The sequence below is a fragment of the Syngnathus leptorhynchus genome, chromosome 2 (genome assembly GCF_054491065.1).
Source record: "Syngnathus leptorhynchus isolate UIUO chromosome 2, UIUO_Slep, whole genome shotgun sequence".
NCBI lineage: Eukaryota > Metazoa > Chordata > Actinopteri > Syngnathiformes > Syngnathidae > Syngnathus > Syngnathus leptorhynchus.
In genome coordinates, this window is record NC_141196.1 from 4283278 (window position 1) to 4306540 (window position 23263).

General features: G+C 41.6%; 1 protein-coding gene across 3 annotated transcripts in view; it reads left to right on the plus strand.

The window, feature by feature from the left end:
* The window catches only part of LOC147060199 (adhesion G protein-coupled receptor L3), an 89895-nt gene extending 69088 nt beyond the window's left edge, over window positions 1-20807 (plus strand). The window contains exons 17-25 of one of the 3 annotated variants that reach the window (XM_085905510.1): window positions 1875-2084; window positions 2822-3042; window positions 5696-5762; window positions 8358-8449; window positions 12379-12547; window positions 12621-12743; window positions 14709-14805; window positions 17712-17729; window positions 18812-20807. In XM_085905510.1, the coding sequence (XP_085761636.1) occupies window positions 1875-2084; window positions 2822-3042; window positions 5696-5762; window positions 8358-8449; window positions 12379-12547; window positions 12621-12743; window positions 14709-14805; window positions 17712-17729; window positions 18812-19701 (1887 nt within the window). In that variant the 3' untranslated portion in view covers window positions 19702-20807. Of the gene's footprint in view, window positions 1-1874; window positions 2085-2821; window positions 3043-5695; window positions 5763-8357; window positions 8450-12378; window positions 12548-12620; window positions 12744-14708; window positions 14806-17007; window positions 17134-17711; window positions 17730-18811 lie in introns of all 3 variants that reach the window. The other 2 variants (XM_085905512.1, XM_085905511.1) reach the window with 2 other exon arrangements.
* Window positions 20808-23263: the final 2456 nt, after the last annotated feature.

Consider the following 23263-nt stretch of genomic DNA (forward strand, 5'->3'; position numbering starts at 1 on the left):
ATCCCACGGCCAAATGTGATTATTTATCACCAATTTCAAACATCTCGTCGCGCTTGCGTCCCGAGGCTCGGCGACGGGACGTCTCAAGGTTATCGCCGTCGGCGTCACATCAAAAGCACTCGCTTCGCACATGTCGAAATCGGATCATTCCGAACAGAAGAGACGTATAATCTAGACGACACAGATATGTTTACACGGGATTTGTTTACACAGCCATGAGGGATATGCTTCAACAATTTACTAAAAATGTTTTTTGAAGGTCACCTGAAAACGGCCACCAAAATGGCTGACTTTCTGTGCCTTTGTGGTCGCGGCTTCTTAAGACAGCCAAATTATACATTGTTAAGACAAACTGGATTTTTTTTTTTTGTAACGAGGGGGGGGCACGTTATTTCCAGATGACGCTGCTTAGCCAAAATGGCTACTTCAAACCAAAATGGCTGACTTCCTTACCTTCCTGAGAATCAGAATCGCCTTTATTGTCGTTGTACACAGTACATCGAAATTTGAGCTTTGGTGCAAAAACAAATTATTATAAGCACACAAGATGAAATATAAAAAGGACATAAAATACATATATCCTTTTTGGAACAGGTTGCACGTTATTTCCAGATGATGCTACTTAGCCAAAACGGCTACTTCAAACCAAAATGGCTGACTTCCTTACCGTCTAATTAACATATTAGCGTATTTCTTTTCGGGGCTATCCTGTTAAAATGGCAACTGTTTTGTATCTTTTCCTGGATGTGTTTTTGAGACTTTTTCCTCCTGACATGTCGACTGAATCCCAAATGCTTGGTGTTGTACATACCGTATGTTTCCTAAAGTAGCTTTGGGGCCTGTGTCACACAGTGAGCGAACGCCAGAAAATGACAGCCGCCCGCCTCCAACACCTTCTATGTACTCGCATCATGGAGGCTTTTTTTTTTTTTTTTTGCGTGAGGTGAGCTGCAGATTGCATCATTTGGCAACCCGCCTTAGCTGAGCCTCCACCTCAACCCTCTTCTCCCTCCCTCCCAGCAGAGGCATAGTGGCTCACGGCCATCACCCACCACCAAGAATAAAGAAATCGTTTCACAGTAAATCCATCACTGAAGTGTAGATACACTCGCTGCCCTTCACTGTGTTTCAGCATCAGCCTTTCTCCCGTGCATTCTTTTTTCGATTGAAGGTGAGAGTGTGATGGATAGAGCTTGTACAGCTCACTAGGCCCGGGGACCTCGGGGTCCTCGCTCTCACGATGCTATGAAGCTAACGTCGCCCGACGCATCAGCCTTGCACCTGCCAAGCACGGCGGCATAACTTTCCGCTGCAAGCCAATGTGTTAGAGCAAGGCATCAAACTTTGCCACGATTGTCTAGTCGACGTGGTTTAGATTTCAATTTTCGAGACAGAATCTCTCGTAGTAGTTTGCTCTTGTAGGCTTCTCTTTTGAAGACTTTTTTTTTTTCTTAAATCAATGCCCAGCAGCCTGAAAAAGAGGACTCGCCCTCTGGGAAATTAAGGCGCCTCAAAAGCTGACCCAAGTATTTGGAGGCAGTAATTATGTTTAGTTAATAAATCAAGTTGTCACTCCCTTAAGCTTCATACAAGAGAAACAAGTTTTTTAAAAATATTTTAGTCTTTGTCATTAGCATCGTGATAGCAAGTCGTTAACTAACGACGCAGCATCCAGATGGGAAATCCTCAGGTAATCCGCCTCGAGGCTGGAAAAATATTTTTCCGGGATTTATGTACGGAAATATATATTTCAACCTTTCTGACACCATTGGAGCATTAATCACACCCCGGGTCCCATCGACCGGGGGAACATTTTTGCTTTTCGTGAGAAACATCATAACACTATTTATTTTTAATTTTTTTTTTAATGCCAGAACACGGACCCAGTTCATGACATGCTTCTGGATGTCATCACTTGGGTTGGCATCCTCCTTTCGCTGGTGTGCCTGCTGGTCAGCCTCTTCACCTTCTGCTTCTTCCGTGGCCTCCAGAGCGACCGCAACACCATCCACAAGAACTTGTGCCTCTGCCTTTTCATCGCAGAGTCACTCTTCCTCATCGGGATCAATCGGGCCGACCAACCGGTAAGACTCCACTTCCTTCTCTTATTATAATAGATATTGTAATATTATTCATCCTGTAATAAAAATTAAATTAAATTACATATACTATCTGGAATTTAATGTAAAATTATACATTACCAATAAATGTATTTATAATAATAATAATGATAATAATGTATATATTATTCCTAATGTCAATGTGGCCTCAACAACCATTTTGACATCATTAAATATAAATATTTGTAATTTATATTTACATTACAAAATCATGATACCACTTGTTTTTTTGTTTTTTTTAAATCATTAGATAAAATCCTATATATTTTCTAATTTGTCAAAAATAATCCAAATATTTTTGGGTATAATCGGCTAGCTTTTTGCATCATTTCAGTGTGGCTATGAATGCCTTAAGGACGTATCCTGTGCATTCATTCAAATGCTTTTTGCCTTCCATAAGATTTTATGGGTGCGATTCATGGCTCTCTCACGGAGCACAATTAATGTCCACTCAAGCCTTCACACGTTTAATTGAATCAATTTCAGGGACAAAATAAGCTAGTAATGTTCAACTGCGCACATAATTAGTCAACGCTGTGTACGCACTATATAATGTTAGAGAAGGGGGTGACGATTGAAACATTTTACCTTAACGCGGCGGCAGCTCGTGCATTTGCCACCCGATTATTGCGCCGCAATTCTACGTTTCTCCCAAATTGCGTGAGCAAATGACCCCAAAATGTAACCTCCCTCCACTTTAGATTGCGTGCGCCGTCTTTGCCGCCCTGCTGCACTTCTTCTTCCTAGCGGCATTCACCTGGATGTTCCTGGAGGGCGTGCAGCTTTACATCCTGCTGGTGGAAGTGTTTGAGAGCGAGCACTCGCGTCGACGTTACTTCTACCTGGTGGGCTACGGGGTCCCGGCCCTCGTCGTGGCCGTCTCGGCGGCGGTGGACTACCGAAGTTACGGCACGGACAGAGCGTGAGTATCGGTGTAGAACATAGAAAATTGATACTTGTGTCATCCAAATATTTAAATTGCATTCTCGCCTATGGAAAATCCTTTAATCGGTGACAGGTGTGTCAGTTATTTAGGAAAAAAAATATTTCCTCAAATAATCGACACCGTATCCCAGTTAGTCTCGAGCTGTGTTATCCCTCTCAAATAAATAATTGCCACCCTCAAATAAATCCCTCTCATAACCTCTTTACCCAATTTTCTTTCATTAACCCTATGGTAGCATTATTTGCTATGTACATTTACGTGACACAAATAATTGCCTATTTTCAATTAGCCTCCTTTTATTAATTATTGTGAGACATACCAACCAATTTCAATGATAAGTTAGCGTCACGCTAATGTCACACACAAGCCGGTACGTTTCGAGACGTGCAGAGTCTCAGTCGGTGGTGATGGATGGCGGCGATTGCTTGCCACCATCACGTGAATAATTAACGCCCGCCACCGGTGGAACAATTACACCGGGCTCTTGAAGGATGAGGGGAGCTTTTGAATGACTTGTTACCTTCAATAAAGAATAGTCGCCTCTTTTCAGATGTGGAAATCGGGAGTAGAAAGCCCGCCTCCCCTCGAGCAGGAGCAGGCAGTTTTGAGCTGCCCACGTTTTTCTCGCCGGTTCCTCGAGAGGGATACGCGTTGGAGAAAAGTAACACGGGGGTGAGAAACTTGGGAGAGAAACTTGATGCTCTCCAAAAGTCAAAGACACACCGGTGGAGACTGAAGACACGCCTGCAGCTCCGGCCGCCCACCGAGTCGTTAAATCTGTCTGCCATCTGAGGAAGGAGGCAAAAAATGAACAACATAACCTTGCGCGTGATATATAACGGAAGGTGCACGCGGTGGCACGCTTTGAAGAGCTGCCAGCGCATCTTTTTTTGTTTTGCGCCTTTTCCCTCTTCGTTACGCCGTCCGTGTGTTTTTCTCCGAGCCCTCGTCTCAGGGAAAAGGCATCAAGCCCTGTCACTTCTGATAAAGTAGTCGCTCTCGTTTTCAAAGCGTCGTCGAGCCTTTAGGAGACAAAACGTTGAGCCGGCGTAAACACGTTGTTTGCACCGTTCTCAATTCCGTCGGCTGTTTTCTCCTGGAAATCGGAGACGCCTCCTCCGTGGGAACAGAGCCAAAATGGGTGGTCTATTTTATCGACTCTACTGAGATGTGTTTGGTTGCCCGAACAGATTTTCTTTCCAGACCATCACATTTTTTATTTGTGGACTCGTCAGTCAGAGTGAGCTTCACTGTCAGTGAGCACAGCTACTAACACGTAAAGACTCATTTCCAGAAAAAGTCTCCTGACCCAGCGGAGTCATACCAATTGGTCGACCCACCTTTCCGGGTTAATCTGCCGTAAAACTTGCCTCAGCCTCTAAAATCAGATGCCATCTGCCAGAGAAAATGGAGATACGGTTGTCTTTGGTTTCACATTGTAAACATTCTAGAACCGTCTGTTTGAAATTGAGAGAAACCATCAGTTGTGCTCGATGAAACGATGACTAGTCCCGTTTACGGATTTGACTTTGCTCACCGTGACCTTGTATAAATTCAGTCAGTCGAGACCAACGAAGACATTTTAAGATCGTTTATTTCTGGAAAAATGCTGATGACCTTGAACTCATCTCCAGAATGGCACATAAGATTTCCCAACCACGATCACTCTCAGTGACCGCAACCATAAACAGTACGGTTCATTTCCAAACCGAGGATGTTGACTATTCCCTCGGGGAAGTGTGAAAAAAGTCATTTTTGATTCACCAAAAAGAAAAATGGAGATGTCTATCAGCAGCAAGCAGCGGAGATTAGACAATTAATAATTCAACCACAAGCCATGAGTCACATTCCATATTCCGTCAGCTAGCTGCTTCCCTTTCTCACGCTTCCTGTTCTTGTTTCGTCTCGTTATGAGGTCAGAGGGACACGCGGTTTCATTATTGTCGTGATTGCGGTGCCCCGCGCAGAGTCGTCAGAGCTTGTAAGGCGCTTTGTCGCCAAGGTTTAACGGGCGGGGCTTGCGGGTCGAGGTCGAAACAATTCCTTTTGAGTGATACAGTCGGGATTCAATTTGCCACTAATTGAATCGTCCATAAATTATCATCTGTGACGCTAATTTTCTACCTTAACCCGGCAAATTGAAAGCAAATCGGGTTGAGCTCTGGTCTTCATCAGCCTTTATGTTGGTCCATTGGCCATTTTTTTTGCTTTGTCGGCCAATTCAATGTACCTTAGTGGCTGCTAGAGAGGCAGACTGTACACCAGGGATCCTTCAACTTTTTTTTAAATAAGAGACATTTGTCCAAATTTACATTTCACATTATCACCTTTTTTTTATTTATTCCAATACGTTTACCCGCTCAACATGTAGCATATAGCAAGTACTAGTTGTTAGTATATAGCATGTAGCATATAGTATGGTTCCTAAATACAAGGTGAATTTTCATAAAAATTCAAACCTTCCTGGTGTTCGTTTTCTCGGTGCCCCCAGTGAAATTTTATATAGATAAGGATTATTCTTTAATAGATTTTTTTTTTCTTCTTTCACAGACGGAGGTCTGAGAATGTCGGTTTGAGAATCACTTGCGTACACCATTGCTAACATCCTTGTCCACGCTTGTCATTGCAGTTGCTGGCTTCGCCTTGACACCTATTTCATTTGGAGTTTCATCGGACCGGCAACCTTGATAATTATGGTAAGTGCGACCCACCCCCAACCTTGTGTTCATTAACCCTACTTAGCCCGCGGGTCGCCGCATAAACGGCCCGTACAGATCCTTTTCTTTGCCCTCTCTGCCCTGTCGAACGCAGACCCCACCGGCGGGCTCGTGGCCGTCAAGGAAAACCAATGAGGGGCACGGAGAATTTATTGCAATTTGTCACCCCGTCGCAGTTGCCGGCGGAGACCAATCGTAGGCAGAAGGCGGGGAAGGAGAGTGAACTCACGGTGTTAGAGTAATCCACACCGTGATTATGATTGATCCTCCTTCCCCTACTTCGCTACCTTCTTTTTTTTTGTTGTCATCCTGTTTCCTTGCCCGGGGGGCACGCACGGAGAAGGCCAATTGGGCCAAGATAACAACACAATAGCTCATATTTTTCCAGTTTTCTGAAGATCTTTTATTGATCGGGCAGGTTTAAAACAGTAGCTGTGGCTCAATTCCAACCTTTAAGATGGAATCACCGGCGAGAGGAGTCTCGGGATCTAGTCCTCATTTTGAATCTATTGATCAGTAAGAACAACACATAAATCTTGATTTTATGCAGACTTTGGGGTCCAGAATTTGGGAATTGCGTTAACCCCCGAAAACGTCTTGTATAGAAAGTCTTGTTTTTTTTTTTTTTTAGAAAAGCATGTTGTTGGGCAGCCGAAGCGGGGTTTTTGCCGAGTCATTTTGACTTCCCCTTTCCGAATCAAAAACAATCCCAGCTGTCTTATTATCAAACACCTTTAAATTAGTCATGGAAATCCATCAAACCACTAGCGCTAAAGTTTACGGGCTAGTCATTTAGCTTCAGTCTTTATATCGTCCATTTAAAATACTACTTGAAAATGTATTTATGGCAAAAAAATTAAATGGGTCCATGACCAAACTGCGTTAGACAGGAGGTCACGTGGAATCAAAGTTCAGGTGTATGTGAAAGGTGGGCTACAAATTTGAAGCCATTTTATTCTGTTAGCGGCAACAGCTAGCCATACCCTAAAAACGATTATTTTTCACCATGTTCCTGCAAAGGTTATTCATTGGTTGGAGTGATAATAGACAAGCGGTGATTTCAAGATTATTCATGGCCATGCGGATTAACAAACATGTCAGAAAACATCCTGGCTTCATCCCACTTGGATGATCTACAGCAGCAATCTTCCTGCCCGGCTTCCTGCCACTCGCTAAATCCTGACATGCACGACGCGGCGCTCGTCACGCTCCACTTTTGGGAATCGCGCGACAACAGCAAAGCATATATCCCGGCGGTTGCCTCGTGTCGTGACGCATTCCTTTTCTCTCGTCAATGTAGCAAGGAGAATATCAATGTTGGTGTGCTGGAGCACAAATCCAATTAAAATAGCTCGAGGTGCTCCTAAACTGGGCTCAGGAATCCTTAGAAATTAGCTCAACATGGGTGATTTTTTTTTTTTGGTGGCTTTCAAGAGGTTTTGGCTTTGTTGAATGAATAATGTTCCAATTTGTCACCTCTGTTCCAAAAAAAAAATTGCCTAAATTTGCAAAGCGAGATGTCCCATTGAATCGGATGGTTTGTTCAATCGCTTTTCAATTTGCAATCAAAAGGTAAGACGTGACTGATGATTTGGTCATTTTTTTTTCTTTAATCTGTCTCGGGGGGGGTTTTCCTGGGAAATAAAATCAGGAAAATTGAAAGAATGAGTGACAGATTGAAACCCATAGAAAATTCTATTTTGAATCCCATGAATAAATACGGTGGATCCTCTGTTTTAGTCATTAATGCATTGGAGAAAATATGAAATATACATTCTAGAAACTCAAAAATATAAACAGAAAAAACGTTTATAGACTATAGCGACATACAAAACTGTATATAAATGATCAAATCCGTATTGTGCAAGCTTTTATAGGTCAAAACAAAAAAAAATCTCAAAATCCAGATTTAATAACCTGCCAAAAACTTGACATGAGAGAAAAACTTTTTATTTTTTATTTTTTTTAATGCTTTCAAGCTTTATATTTTAAACGTAACTCTTTCCCCTTTTACCATTTTCCAGCTTGGTGCTTCACTCGTGAAATGATAAGTGTGTCCAATTTTGTACATCCTTTCTCTTGGAAGTCCACACGCTGCATTAAAAATTAATTCAATAGAATATAATTCATATTTGATGTGAATATTTCATGCCGGCGCAAGTATTCAGTGGAAAACAAAAAAGTATTGAATTTTTACTTTTCAAGCATTTTAGGGCAAATGAGTTTGGATTTGCTTGTGTGGACTTTTGCCAATTTCCAGGAAGGGAAGAAAGAAATTGTTGTTTTTAAATGCGTCACTCTGCTGTTTCTTTTTTTCTGGTGTGACTAAGATGAGAGGCGTATGAATAAGTCAGGTGGAAGGGCTCGCTCCTACAAGTACGCATCTGTCATCCTTGGCCGCGTTTGTCTGTGAGGGCGGGGTGGGGGGGGGAGCGGGGAACTTGCGCTTGTACCATCACGGAGGTTTCGTAGGATTTTGCGCTCTGTTTGGCAAAGTGAGGGGCAGGCGGACTTTGCGCTCCAAAGTGGTCATGATTTGAAATGAATAGATGCGTCTCGGCTTCTTTCCCGCAGCTCAACGTGATCTTCCTGGGCATTGCGCTCTACAAGATGTTCCATCACACGGCCATCCTAAAGCCCGATTCCGGTTGCCTGGACAACATCAAGTAAGAGCACTCGGATTGCACTTAGCGTCCATGCCTACCTATTTTCATGGCGTGCGCTTTGAAATGGTACTAAGGGAGCTGCCTTTTTATACCCTTATGCTTAATGAAGCCTCGCCGAAGCCAGGCGTGTTCTTTGCTTATGATCATTTCAAGCAAAAAACGATCAAATTGCCAATTTATGACTCTGTCATTGATCAAAATGGCGCCACACCAGCCATCCACATCAAAGTACCCTTGACCAAAAAAAGAAAAAGACCGCAATGCTTTACAAAAGCCACCCGCTGTAGCAACATCGGCTTTTGTAAGGAGCCATGAGTCATGTCATAAAAGCACAAATGGATGGACTGAGTTGTGTTAATATGCAGAAGTAAATTTTGCCGGCCCGCCATTAGCCAATTCAAAAGAATCGTCAACAGTCTGTCATTGTGGGTTTTTTTTTTCCTGCGCTTCCATCATGGCTAATTGACAACCTGTCGCCACGATTTGAAAGACTTTCAGAAAAAATTGTATACAAAAAAAAATGCTTTTAGCATATGGCCTACAAGTACATTCAAACATATTTGCAAAGGTATTTGAACAAGTTTCAACGGACTGCCCACCTCTGGTAATTTGCATAAATGAATCTGACCTTATTCTTTGTTAATGTCTAAAATAAATATCCAAATTTTCAATCTTGAAGCGACAGAATGTGTACTGCTCCCATAGAGCGAGGCAGGCGGCGCAGTTTTATGACACCATCTAGCATTCAACACTTAATAGACTTGTAAACTATTTTTTTTTTTATTTAATTCTGTGGCATTGTCTACATATTTTTTTTTCTCCTGTTTTTCCAAGAATATTTTTGTCCCACAAAAATATTATTCTTTAAAAAAAAAAATTATAATATATTACGTTTAATTATGTGGCATAGTCTATATTTCTTTCTCCTGTTTTTCAAAGAATATTATTTTTGTCCCACTTCTATGAAATATTTAGCGCTCATTCTGCCCAAATTGCGGACAGACCGAGGGTCTGTCAGACAGTCGCTGCCCTTCCGGTTATGATTGATAACGCCGAGCTCCCCTAATGCGCCTTAAGCCACGCTCCTAACGTGACTTCAAAACAGTCAGCCACGTTCCGTGTGACCGCCACAAAATTGGCAGCCCTCATTCATCTGACAGTTGTGGGTTTTTTTTTTTGGTTTTTTTTTTTTAAAGGTAAAGCCCATTACTCAGAGAAATGACAGCAACGGTGGCGCCAATCTGTGCTTGTATTTCATCATGACCAAGTCAAGGTTGTTCCGCTTTATGTGTAAACATGAACGGCAGCTTATTTGTCGTCGGGACTTTGGCTTTGTTTTTATCTTTTTATTTGATTTGATGCGAGTAGGGATTTTGCTGTCACGCCAAGTTGTTGTCACCACGCTGCTTTGCTTCATTCTCTTGTGTTCTTCTTTTATCATTTTCACCTTGATTTTGTTTCTTTCCTCATTTTAGCCACCGTTATTACGACGGATGCGTTATTGTAGAGTTGCACTGGTAAGACGCCGTATTTTTTTCAGTGTAGATTACAGTGGCTGTTGTGTTTTTCACGTGATTTTGCCCTTCCTGACTTTCCCGGATTAAGTATTGGATGTTTTTGCTCCCAAGCTCCCCCAAAAGTTGAGATTTTTTTATTTTTTTATTTACATGACATAATAGAGTGAGTTTATTGTTGTGCCGATATAAGTATAAATTCCTAATATTCTGTTGATCAAGCTTTGGGTCACATGGTGGCTTTGATGAAAATGTTCTACAGGATATTTTTTTCACTGAATAATATTCTGTCTGGCAAATTGAAGCACTTTTGAGTATTATGTCGTGCAGTTCAATATCAGTGTACATTTGAATACTTTTTTTTTTTTTTTGCATAATTCTTGGATACTCTCGAGCCCGGTGAAGCATTTATCTTTGGCTCGTACGGGAAATGAGCCACACGGTGTCGCAATGATTGACACCTCTGCTCATTCGTGTGAATTTGCAGGAAATTGATAACAATTTGGTGGCACCAAATTGCCAATTTTTAGTGCTTCGGTTTGGTGATGAGCGCAATGAAACTTTGAGTTTTATTCTGGGTTGCCTTCTCTCGACTGCATTACGCTGAGAGTTGGTTCTATTGACATTTTATACATGATGAATACAATTTAGAAATATTGGAATGAAATTAAATTTGTTATTTTCTAAATTTCTAGAAATTGCAACTATTGAATGTTCCCGTACTTTTTTGCACAACTGTTCTTTTGCTGAGCATCAAAATTCAGACATTGTGCATTCAGAAATTTCCCAAAGTTAAATTAAGTTCACCTTGAACATTTATAGTGCATTTTAACTTTTCAACTTTTATGTTCCACAGAAGCACAATATCTTTGAAATTGGGGAAACAATCATATTATTTATTCATTTATTTATTTTTGATGTATCAGCCTTACATTTTTCCTTTTCTTTAGTTTATTTGCATTTTGTGTGCAGGAGTCAGTATTTTTGATGACCTCTAGTTAGAGGACAGCGCTCTGCTTTTTTTGCCCACTCTTGGCATCGCGCTTGCCTTGATGAAGTACCCGCTCCCGCCAGGTCATTAAGACAGCCCCAGGAAAATGATGTGGAATTCATAAATCACACATTTCACAGCACACCTGAGCCATTTATTAGTGCTTTAAACGCGAAGGTCTGCCAGTGTTTACGACGGCGGCTAGATGTTCCTGTGAGCAGAGATAATGCCGGCCTGTAAATCACAAATCAGTCCTTTTGTCCGAAACGACGGGAATGCCGCTTGTGATGCGTTTCGATCTCCGATGTCACTGCGCCCCCCCCCCCCTCCTAATGTTTACCACATAATTTGGGTAATGCGTTTCTTCTTTATGTTCTCATGTTTTTTTTGGTTTTTTTTGCCCAGCTCTCAGGATTATGAACCCGAGATCAAGTAAGGCAAATTTGGGAAAATTGTCGACCCCCTTTCCCGCTCAAAGCCATTTTTCATTTGACCTCGCACTCGAAAAACCAAGAACCCGAATCCCCACCCGATGACATGATTTATGATTTATGACATATTCCACCCGAAAAGTAGCGTTATGAGTAGCGGCAAACTTTGGGATCGCACGGAAATTTACAACAATCCATCAAAACTTTCAACCTCAGCACAAAATTGTAATTCTAGTCACAAAAAAAATAGAATCTGGCAACTTAAAAATCTTCGAACTTTTTGTCGACTTGTAGAGACATCGTCGATCTGAGCTTTAGAAAAATAACTCAACGACTTGAACGTTGCCTTCCACGGGAAAAAATATATATATTTGAAATTTGAGCCACTCGCTTATTAATCTAACAAGCTTACGAAAACATACACGAAATACCGCATGTCTCGGTTTGCCCCAACATTACGAGACACTTAAGGCAATTAAACTGAGTGAAATATGGATTGGGTTGTAAATCTCTTGCAGTAAAAGTAAATATATTTGTTTTTTGCTGCCATTTATACGGACCTCCATTATCCAATATATGAAGTCGCAATTTTATGATCGTCTAGTATGCGTTTCAAAAACGTAGCCAAGACTGTAAAAGCTCAAGAGTGCATTACATCCTTTGTCATCTCATTTATTTGTCTGCCATATCTTCCATTCATTCAACAACCTTGTTGCTTTATTTTGCGCATCATTTTTGGACCCAGATGTGACTTAAACATTTCCAGGGCTCAAAATTCACAAGCACAAAAGCACCAACAACGAAAGCTAAACTACTCACAAAAATGTGCATTTTAGCTGAACAAATTCACTGCCAGCTAGGTTAAAATTGATATTTGACGTCTATAGCCGTCAATGGCAGTGAATGAGTTCATTACGAAATTTCAGCTGGTAGCTATTTGCGAGTCGTGTACATTTTGAGCCGTTGATTTAAGCAAATGGGTTGTGTTTGAAGATCGTGGGTGATCGGAGCCATCGCCTTGCTGTGCCTGCTGGGCCTCACCTGGGCCTTCGGCCTGATGTACGTCAACGAGAGCACGGTAGTCATGGCCTACCTCTTCACCATCTTTAATTCGCTGCAAGGCATGTTCATCTTCATCTTCCACTGCGTGCTGCAGAAGAAGGTAGGGCGAATGAGCGTCCAATCGACCGGTGGCTCATTTCCACAAAACATTTGCCTCACTTTGGTTTTTTCAGGTACGCAAAGAGTTTGGCAAGTGCCTGCGGACGCACTGCTGCAGTGGTAAAAGCATGGAAAGCTCCATTGGTTCCAAGGGGAATGCTTCTCGTACTCCTGGACGCTACTCTGCTGGCTCACAGGTTGTCCGATCTCATGTACTAGACAAGTTGCTTGTGTTTAAAATGATTTACAAGACTTGCTCCCCCCCCCCCCAAAAAAAAACACACTCACCTTTTGATTGGTTGGCAACCAGTTCAGGGTGTCCCCCGCCTACTGCCCGATGACGGCTGGGATAGGCTCCAGCATGCCCGCGACTCCCGTGGGGACTAAGCAGTTCAGAAAATGGATGGATGGACCTTTTGATTGGTGGTCCAGTTTTGAAAAGTGTTTTAAGGTTAGATATTTTGAGGGCAGTCAAAATGATAACGAAAGAAAATTAAGTGTGTCAATTAAGACTAAAAAAAAAAAATTACGAACAAAACTTTAATGATTGGTCTTTGGGAGTCTCTAGGAATCCCAGGCTTTTTTTTTTTGCAAAATAGTAGTCCATCGCCTTAGTGAGGAAGAATTCTGCCTGCCTCACCTCATTCTTTTATCTGCGCACGATTGAATAATAAATACATTAACGTAACGACATAATATCTGACCACATTATATTGGAGAGGTAAAGAGGCACTTGACAACAGCTCCTTTTGTGATAGTACCATCATTTTACCAATAAAAACTGCTGCCGTGCTTTGCTAGTTTTCTATCGGTTGACCGGACTGGAATTGATCGTCCAATTTTTCGCATTTCCTCGCTGATTGAATCTCAACATCTTCTAGTCACTTTTAATTAATTGTCAAAAAATGCCAATAGATTTCTTCTAAGTTTGTTTTTCCTCATTGCTAATTAGTTTTTTGTTTTTTTTACAGCTCCCGTCTGTTTATTAAAAGAAGACTAATTACCCGCCATAGAAAATTGGTGCTGATACCTTCCAATAATTCACCATGCCCAAGTGGAAGACGCAATCATTAACCATAATAATTAACTTTTAAAAAGCAGGGGGACATTTTAAGGAGGCGCATCAGATATGGAATTTGGTACATTTTTCCTTGTCGCCTCGATTGTTCCCGCATTCCTCCCACGTTGCCGTCAAAACATTGGATGAATACTCTGTAATTGAACACCATGTCCATTTTCCAAAAGCATGGGACTCGCGGCCGGCCTTAATTATAAATCGTCCTTAGAGTCGAGCATGCGGCGGCAAACCCACGATTGGATTCAACATGCAGATCAGCGCATTTAATTATACACGCAGTTTTGATGGGACGTCGGCATTTTCATTTGACGAGTGTGGAAACACTGAAGAAGACGCTAAGCTCACCTTTTAAAAGAAGGCACAAATCATATTGCGGTTGTCTTGTTGCCATGTTGGAATCGCAGAAAAATTCAGTTGCCGTTTAAAATCTGTCAAAAATAAATCCAGCAATGCCAAGGCACTCTCACATATTAATTAATGATGGCACTGCAAATATGTCGTGTGGGCAAAAGGAACAGAAGTTAATTCAATTTTTAATGATAGTATTTACTGTTAAATTTGGTAAAAAAAAATCCAGAAAAAAATAAAAATTTGTTTTCATATGCGTTAATGTACATAATTACAGAATTATTTTAATGGCGGCCATGTCACCTTACCTTGGTGTTCAACAGTGAACTTCATTTGTCACTTAGTGTCCCCGGGCCAAACCATTTTCCGGCAATGCCAGAACATCCCTTTCCAACCATTGATTTCTCAAACTATAAAGATCACCCAAAGTGGAATTTACCTGCTAGCTCAGCAATACCACCAGTACATGCCTAATCCCGATCCCCCCCGTGCCTCAGGATCCAGAGTTGTCAGATAGCAGAGACCCTTTGCTTGGGCAACAGCCCGTGGGACTCCGCCATAATTAACTTGGATTGGACCGTCTCGGAGTGAGTCTTCACTCCCCCAGACACAGATTGGGAAAGCCTGACTGATGACTTTATTATTGACTAGCTACGGACGCTCCCCGACTTTGATCTGAGGCCCGGCATAAGGCGGCCCGTGACTCTTTTAACGCTGTTGTTTGTCGATCCCGCAGAGTCGGATCCGTCGGATGTGGAACGACACGGTCCGAAAACAGTCGGAGTCGTCTTTCATGACCGGCGACATCAACAGCTCGGCGTCGCTCAACAGAGGTATTTGTTCCACTTCTTTTTTTTTACAGGTTATGGATTTTCTCCAGTGAAAATCCAGTAGTATCGATTTCTCCTTTTTTTTTTTTTTACTTTTACAAAATTATGTTCTATATGATGGGACAAGGGAAAATGTGAAAACAATTCCTGAAACAGTCAATTTATCTTATTATTATTATTATTTTATATATTATTTATTGGGGTCTCGTGCCCCCACATCCCCCCCTCTAGCTCCGCTAGTGCATATATCTACAAATGTTGCATGTTAGTTCATATCCAATGAAAAACATTTTTGGAGGTGCTTTGACGATACGTCGGTCATTGGTGCTGGGTCATTTAAGTATCCAACAAGTTTTATTTTCACAGCACGGGTCGTGCACGTCATGCGTTATTAAATAAGCGCCTAATTTTTCCCCCCATCAAGCATGGCCAAGCTGCGGCTGGCAAACTTCAAAACTGCTGATTTGCCACCTAAAAGTCAACGCAGTGGAAAGTCTCGCTTGGAAAAATGTTCATTAGAGAAAAAAAAAAAAGTGATAATGAATGTAAGGCTGCGTTTCTCCAACTCAAGGTGCCACAATCTGTTGCTTGTAGAGCTGCAAAATAATTTTCATAAAATTCTTATCGTAGTGTTTAAAAAAATGCTTGCCAAATTAAATCTGTGAAGCATTTTCAAAATAAGATTAAATAAAGGCATGTATGAAGTAAAATGCATATTCTTACCGTCGTCATTACGATAATAATAATTATAATACAAATAATCATTGCAATAATAAAGTATTAACTGAGATTTAAAAAAAAAAAAAAAAGAGAGAGAATATTCTTCCTCGACCCCCGAAAATTTGGCAGCCTCCATTGAAGGAGTCTTGACATCAGGTTCGGCATCCATCTTAGAGCACCCATCCCCGACTTGATGGTCGGCACGCTCCATTGGCGCTGGGTGCTAATGCATAGTTACACTAATGGACGATGACGACAACACAAGGAGGACGTGTCAAGATCTCGATAATTAGCCACTCAACTCTCGCCTCCATCATCGGCTTTTAACCAGTCAACACGGCTCCTCCATAAAGATAAAAGCCAAGTCTGAATTATTCACCGGATTTCCTACGAGTCCTGCAAGGCAGCGACGAGTTTCAAACGCAATTGCCCAATTTATGAGACGGGATAAATGCGGGATGTGTCACACACACTGTTTGTTGAACAGCATCGCAATTTGGCGGCCGTCAAGCGGTGACTGATTTTGAGAAACAAACAAAAAAAATTCTACATTTTCAAGAAGCCAAATAAAAACTTTGAATGTCAAAGCTGAAAGCCTGCAATCATCCATTTAGAGACGTTTTGAAAGAACACCATTTTTCCTGCATGGCACCGCTGACTTCCCTGAGATCGAAAACCAATCGGTACCTCTTCAGGTTGTCTTCCAATGAAAAACATGTATTTCTAAGTTTGAGCTGATATTTCTTCACGAATCGAGAATTGAAAAAAATATTACGTTAGTGCCATCTAGTGACAACTGGACAAAGTTGAAGTCATTAAAGGAATCTTGGTTTTGCCACAAGTCACGCTTGGCCACCATCTTGTGGCATCTCGAGGCAATTAAACACAAACTGGGATCTCCAAATTTTGCACGTTTTCCTCCATACAATCTACTGACTCTATATTTCCTCCAATTTTGTGCCTTTTTTCCCCCAAATGAAACCCGTTCCAACATTCGTCTTTACATTTGTGGCCTCTCTAAATTAACGACGAGGAGCGTTTGAACGTTCGTGGTGATGACCGCGACGTGTTTTACAGTGTCGCATTTGTTATCACTATTTTTTTTTCTATTTGTCCCGTTACGCATCTGGAAAGAGTTTCATTAGCACAAGCCCTAACCGTGGCCACCGCACTTTTTCCTGCACGGATGCACTAATGGCCAACATTAGCGCTTGGGTTTCATCAGCCGCATTAGCGTTTATCAGTCCAGTTCTCCCCGACTACCCCCCCCCCCCCCATTCCACCATCTCCCCGTCACATTAATGATCATGTGATCATTTGGATGTTGATGGCTCTCGGCTACATCTGCCCAACTGATATGTGTTTTCTTTCTCTTTCTCCCCGCTCTGTCTCAATTTATCCACCCACCTGTACCTGTTCCTGCCCCCCCCCCCCCCCCCTTGTTCCACCTCTCCTATCCTACTCTGTCTTCTCTGGCTGCTGCAGGGGCTATGGCTAACCATCTTATACCTAATGCACTCCTACGTCCTCATGGCACTAACAATCCGTATAATACATTGCTCGGGGAGTCGGCAGTCTATAACAACCCGCTGGGCATGTACAACGCACAAGGTGCGCTCGCTTTTCTTCATTCTTTGGAGTTGGAACAGTGTTAAAAAAAAAGAAAAAACACTGCTCCAAATGTTTGATTTAATTCTGCTTTTACAATGCAATGAAATGCATGGCTGGAAATGACCACAGTGTATTCCAATGGCCATTGTTTCAAATAGAAATGAATGAGGTTGCGTTAGCGCTAGCATATCAACGGTGTCCAAAAAAAAAAAAAAAAAAGCATGTTTCTTCAAATGTTTACGATATCATATATGACCAAATGATCATTGTTACTACTGCAATCCATTTTTGGGAGTATAAAATGGCGGTGTAAGAGCCAAGACACTTCTCTATGTTGTGTTAGCGCTAGCTTAGCATCACTGTCAAATTAACCGAATAATTTCACTGCCATTGCCATACACTGCTTTTTTTTGCCTAAAATGGCCAGGATGCCTCTCATGTCAAAACATTAGCATTAATAGCATCATGTGGTGTGTTTTTTTTTGTTTTTTTTGTTTTTTTGCTGTGTGCATTTCTATTGAAGCTGTGACCGTTTTGCTTATGTTGTGCTCTTCTTCCCCTCATGCTGTCCCTTTAAGAGCCCTACAGAGAGACAAGTATGGGAGTCAAACTAAACATTGCATATCAAATGTAATTGACTTTGGCTTTTACTTCCTTTTCACTCCGTGCTGACAAAGTCATGCAACAAAGGCTCTTTTCAAAATAATTGCACAACACGTATCGGCACTTTTAATGGCGGTTGCCATTTCAACGCGGTTCAACGTTTGGAAGAAAAAAAAAAGGGACATCAATATGAATTGACTTGTTTTGTGTTGTTGTTGTTGTTTTTTTTCCGCTTGTATATTGAACAGTCGCCTTTGTTCGTGCACTTTGTATTCTGTCAAACAATGCTGTTAAAATGCTCGTACGGGACAATATGGCTGGGTCCAGATTGACTTTTATTTTTAGTTCTTGAATCTGTTTGTGGTGTGTGCTGTTGTCTTGTGCTTGAGCTTTGTGTGTTGCAATGTCTGTGTTGCCATCCATTCAAACATAATGATACGAAACGCAGTGGGACTTCTGTGTTGAGCGTTCAGATTCAGAAATCGCCATTCAAAGCATTTGGAATTGGATTTATAAAGCTGTCCACAACATACATATAAGCATTTCCATCTTTTTGCTGCAATTCTTTTTTCACATTTTTCCTCAATGAAAAACTTGTTTTTTTTTTTTCTTTTTCCTCAATCCAAAGCATTCATCGTATTTTTTTTCTTCTGTGAAATGTTCTCCAATTTTTGTTCTCCAATAGAAAGCATGTCTCTCCAAATTTTTTTCCCCAAATGAAAAGGCAGCATTCCCAATTTCGTGCAAGATTTTCCTCTAATAAAAAAACAAAAGCATGATCTCCAATGTGTCACACACACAAAGCTTTGAAATTTTTGTCTTGAGGCAACACTTGGGTGCATTGTCCAACATTAGAAGTTCCACTGGGTATCACTATAGGCTTTTAATAGAGATGCCATATTTTTTGTGGGCTCCTTGTTTGCTATCCAAAAAGCGTACAAAGAGCTCTTTTGGTGAGGACAGATTTCAGGCTAAAAGCGCTGCGGAATTTGATGGGTGTTATTTTCGCGCCAATTACATCCCATCAGCCTTTAATACGGCCGCTTTGCCCCTACCTCCGTGTCTGTCATTCCAGAGGGACTCCTGAACAATGCCCGGGATACAAGTGTCATGGATACACTACCACTGAATGGTAACCACGGCTACAGCATCGCCAGCGCCGACTACATGAGCGACTGCGTCCAGATCATCGAGCGGGGCTACAACCACAAGGAGACCACCCTGGAGAAGAAGATCCTCAAAGAGTTGGCCTCCAACTACATCCCGTCCTACCTGAACAATTCGGCGGAGCACAACCGCAACCTGGTCAACAAGTTGGTGAACAACGTCAGCAACGGGTCCAAGGAGAGCGGCTACGCGTTTGGATTACGAGCGCCGATGGGCATCAACTCCGAGCACGCCACCTTCGGCGGACACCCCGACGAAGGCCTGGGCTTGGAGTCCAACGTGCCGCTCTTGCCCCAGAGAGCGCTACCTTCGTCGGACCGCTCGTTCGACCGCTCGCTGGAGCACCTGCACCGGCCGCCGCCCCTCCCACTGCCCCACCGCCCCTACTCGGCCGCCCCGCCCTCGTCGTCCCGCCGGCGGATCCCGCAGGAGAACAGCGAGAGCTTCTTCCCCCTGCTGAATGACGACGAGCACGCCGAGGAAGACGAGGGCTCGCCGCCGCCGCCGCCGTCCACTCAGCGCCAGAGAGACTCACTGTACACCAGCATGCCCATGCTCACGGGCCTGCCCGCCGGCCCCAAGGACGGGGGCGAAGCCAAGAGTCCCGGAGCCAGCTCGGACGACGTGTACTACAAGAGCATGCCCAACCTGGGCTCCGGGAACCACCTCCACCAGCTGCACTCCTACTACCAGCTGGGACGCGGAAGCAGCGACGGCTTCATCGTGCCCCCCAATAAGGACGACCTGTCCCCGGAGGAACCCCCCCAGGAGCCCTCGCACCTGGTGACCAGCCTATAGACGGACCCCCCTCTTGGTCACGCCATTTTTCTGTTCCCCATCAGTCTCCGGCACTTTCTTTTTACTGCCGTGTCTCTGAGACAATGAGATTCCATTGTGGAAAAACTTTGACAAAGGGGGAGGGGCCAGCTGAAGACACTCTCGCGTCGGATCATCTGTGTGAAAAGTTGTAGTCGGACCCAAACAAATCCAAACTATAGACAAGAGACTATTTTATTATACACATAGACGTTTTTTTTCCCAAGAATTTATTTGGCAAATTTTTGTTTGCTGAAGAAGTCAAAGCAAACAAAAAAAAAAAAAACATGAAAGCATAGCTGCTCTTTTCTTTGTGAAATAATAAAAGGGAGGGAAAATGATTCTATGTAAATGTACAGATAACGAGCTAAGCTTTTCTTTCGGACGATCGACCCCGTGTCTCTGTTCCTGTGACCGATTTTTGTTTCCCTGTTCTCATAAAAAAAAAAAAAAAAAAAAAGAATGACATCACGTTATTTGTGAAATATTTGTTTTCAGGTCATTTTTTTTGGTTGATTCCCTCTTTTCCAGTGTAGATAGCAGAGTTCTGTCCCAGTGGTTGCCATGGAGGTGTCCCTCAGAAAAAGCTTCACGGTGCAGCGAGTAGCGAACGGGAGCACTGATGAGCACTTAGGCACTTCTTGTACAATAGTGGCTGTTGTACTTATTAAAGAAAAAGCTTTTGGAGTGATACGAAAAGATGCTTTTTTTTCCCTCTTTTATTTGTTTAAAAATAAAATGGACGTACACTTACCATGAGATGAATACACCTATTTTTTTTTTAATCCGAAATTTTTTTGGGTGGTTGTTAATTTAGAAAAATGCAATAATGGTCATAAAAACGAAGTTATTTAATGAAACACAACAATAACTTAACATGAAATTAGTTTGTCTCTTTATTTGAATGCAACCAACATTGTTGGCTAAAACCTCTTCGCATTTTTTTCTTCTTGTTTTTTAAAGAAACATGAAAAAAAAATTACGAGAAAAAAATTGGACGCAGTATTCAAGCTTTCCAGGAGTCGTTCTTCTGCTCTGCACCGCACGCTGTTTTGCACTTTATATTTGTTGACAAAGGTGTTTTTTAAGCCGGTTTGCCTGCTAGCTTCAACATAATCTGAAGAACCCACTGAGAAATCCATAAATTATGTGAGTAATAACTTTCATGTTCACATTTAGTCATAATGTTTGGTGCTATCCTGTATGAGGCAACCTGTGTATAATTTGAAATTGATTTTGTAAAGTCACAGTTTATTGATTGAAGCATTAGCATAGAATTAGCTGTTAGCTTTAGCTGGTTGAAACTGCTAACAGCATGTGCTTTCTTCTTGGTTTGTTTAGCTTGCCGGTAATCCATAGTGCCGCCTCAAAGCTTTTCCGAAGCCACGCATGGCAAATGGTCAACAAAATCTCCTGGGTGAGTTTGTAAAGTATTTATTTCTATTGTTCGAGTCAATAGCAAAATAACTGTAAAAAAAATATGCGGGATGCAAAGATAAGTTTTATTGAGTTTACATTTGATGTTTATAGTATCAATAATATTCATTAAGTATTAATAATACAATGAAATGCAACTTAGTTATATATGAATTTGACATAATGTGTCGTGTATTTGTTGTATATTTTTAAATTACATTTAAAAATAACATTGCCACTGGGTGGATACGGCAAAATGTTACCAAATATTGTGTTGGTTTTTTTTTTGGGTGCCAGAACAGATTTTCATTTCAGTGCCTTTCTATTCTTACGACTCAAGGTCCAACTCTAATATTCATTGCTGCGGCTTTCCCTGAATATTTCAATGTGAATGATTGTGAAAATGTGTTTTTTACCAACAGCGATCATACAGATATTTTTGAATTTGGTTTCATTTTTTAAAAAATACAATGAGGAGAGTGCAAAACAGAGAAAGATACGGCAGCCATTATCTTGTTTCGATTGGAGCAGTTATCTCCAGCAGCACCTGCTTGTTATGGGGCCACACTGTAGTAGAAATAAAATGACACATGTCATACTGTCTGTGGTGCCCCCAACCCCCCTCCCAACAAATGATGGGGGGGGGGGGGGCAATCGATAGCTGAGAATGTCTGGCAGAATTCCAAATGAAAGGTGAATCAATGTCATCTTGCCCTTTGTGAATTGGGACAACCTGGAAAAAAAAAACATTAAATAACGTTGTCTTTTATTTATTTATTTGGTGCAGGATAGCATTGATTGGAGGTAGAGCGGTGAAGTTTTCCCACAAGGTCACACAAAACAATATGCAATGGAGGGCACGTATGAGCAGAGCGCTCTGGTAAGACTTGCCTTTGTCCATTTTTCTTCTATATGTTGAAAATGTAGGAGAAAAATGTTTTTTTTTTTTTAAAAAGACATCATTTAATCAATAAAAGAAATCTAACCATATTAATCAAGTGATGAATGTAAAATAAAAATAATTAATGAATTCAAAAAATGTCAATCATTACATGGAGAAACAATATATTATAATATGAACTATAATGAAATATATTTTTAAAAATATACTTTTTATAGAAGTTGAAATAAAGTCAGTTTTGGTTATGGAGAAAAAAAAAATCACGATTATTTTATGGGAATTTGGAATTTTTGTTTTGTGAAAATCCAATTTCCCACAAAGATGTATTTTCATACTATTAGTCACGTTTAAGAATGAAGTTGTCATTGTTATTGGTTTTCCCGGCATCACAGACATCGAACGTTTAAACTCACGGACATCCGACTAGTCGCCGGACTCCCCGCTGGCGGCCAATCAACAAAGATAATCTTTTGAATTAAGAGGAAAGGGGGGGGGAACAGAAAAGCAGGGTGAACACTTTTGATGTGATAAGCAGCCTTTTGTCCACGCAGGCGATGTTATTTTAATTAAATATACGAACACACGGTCGCGGCCCCAGATGCAGGAGTCTAAATAAAGATAGCATCATCTCATCAAACAACCACCACCACAGCCGATCGCCCCAGAGTGTTTCAAGGGCAGAATTATTTTCTATTAGGGCTCCTCTCTTCTGGGAACCAGCCAATTTTCTTTATTATGATAGAATCAGCATATTGCAGATGGAAGCGGGCGATAGCCTGGTGGCACCACCAAAACGTCGACGGACGTCTATACAGTGGACAATGTAAGCCGCTCGTCCTTTACAACGAGCCAAGCTTTTCTGAGCCGTTCCTCTCTTGACCTTGCCTCTTTGCAGTCTGGCTCCTTTCAAGAGAAATATGACATCAGGTTATGGGATCAACTTGTTGTTGCATATATATATATATATATATATATATATATATATATATATATATATATATATATATATATATATATATATATATATATATTCATTGAGCTCAAAACTGCAGCGAAGCTTTCTGATTGGTCAATACATTTGACCGATTGTTACCATGACAAAAGCTTTGTTGCGCAACCGTCGTTATTAGCTCGGGCGAGTTGGAAAACACGCCAGTAAAAAATGATTACAGACAGCCATGAAGAAATACGAGCGTTGACGTGGAGAGGCGACGGACGATCTCGTCG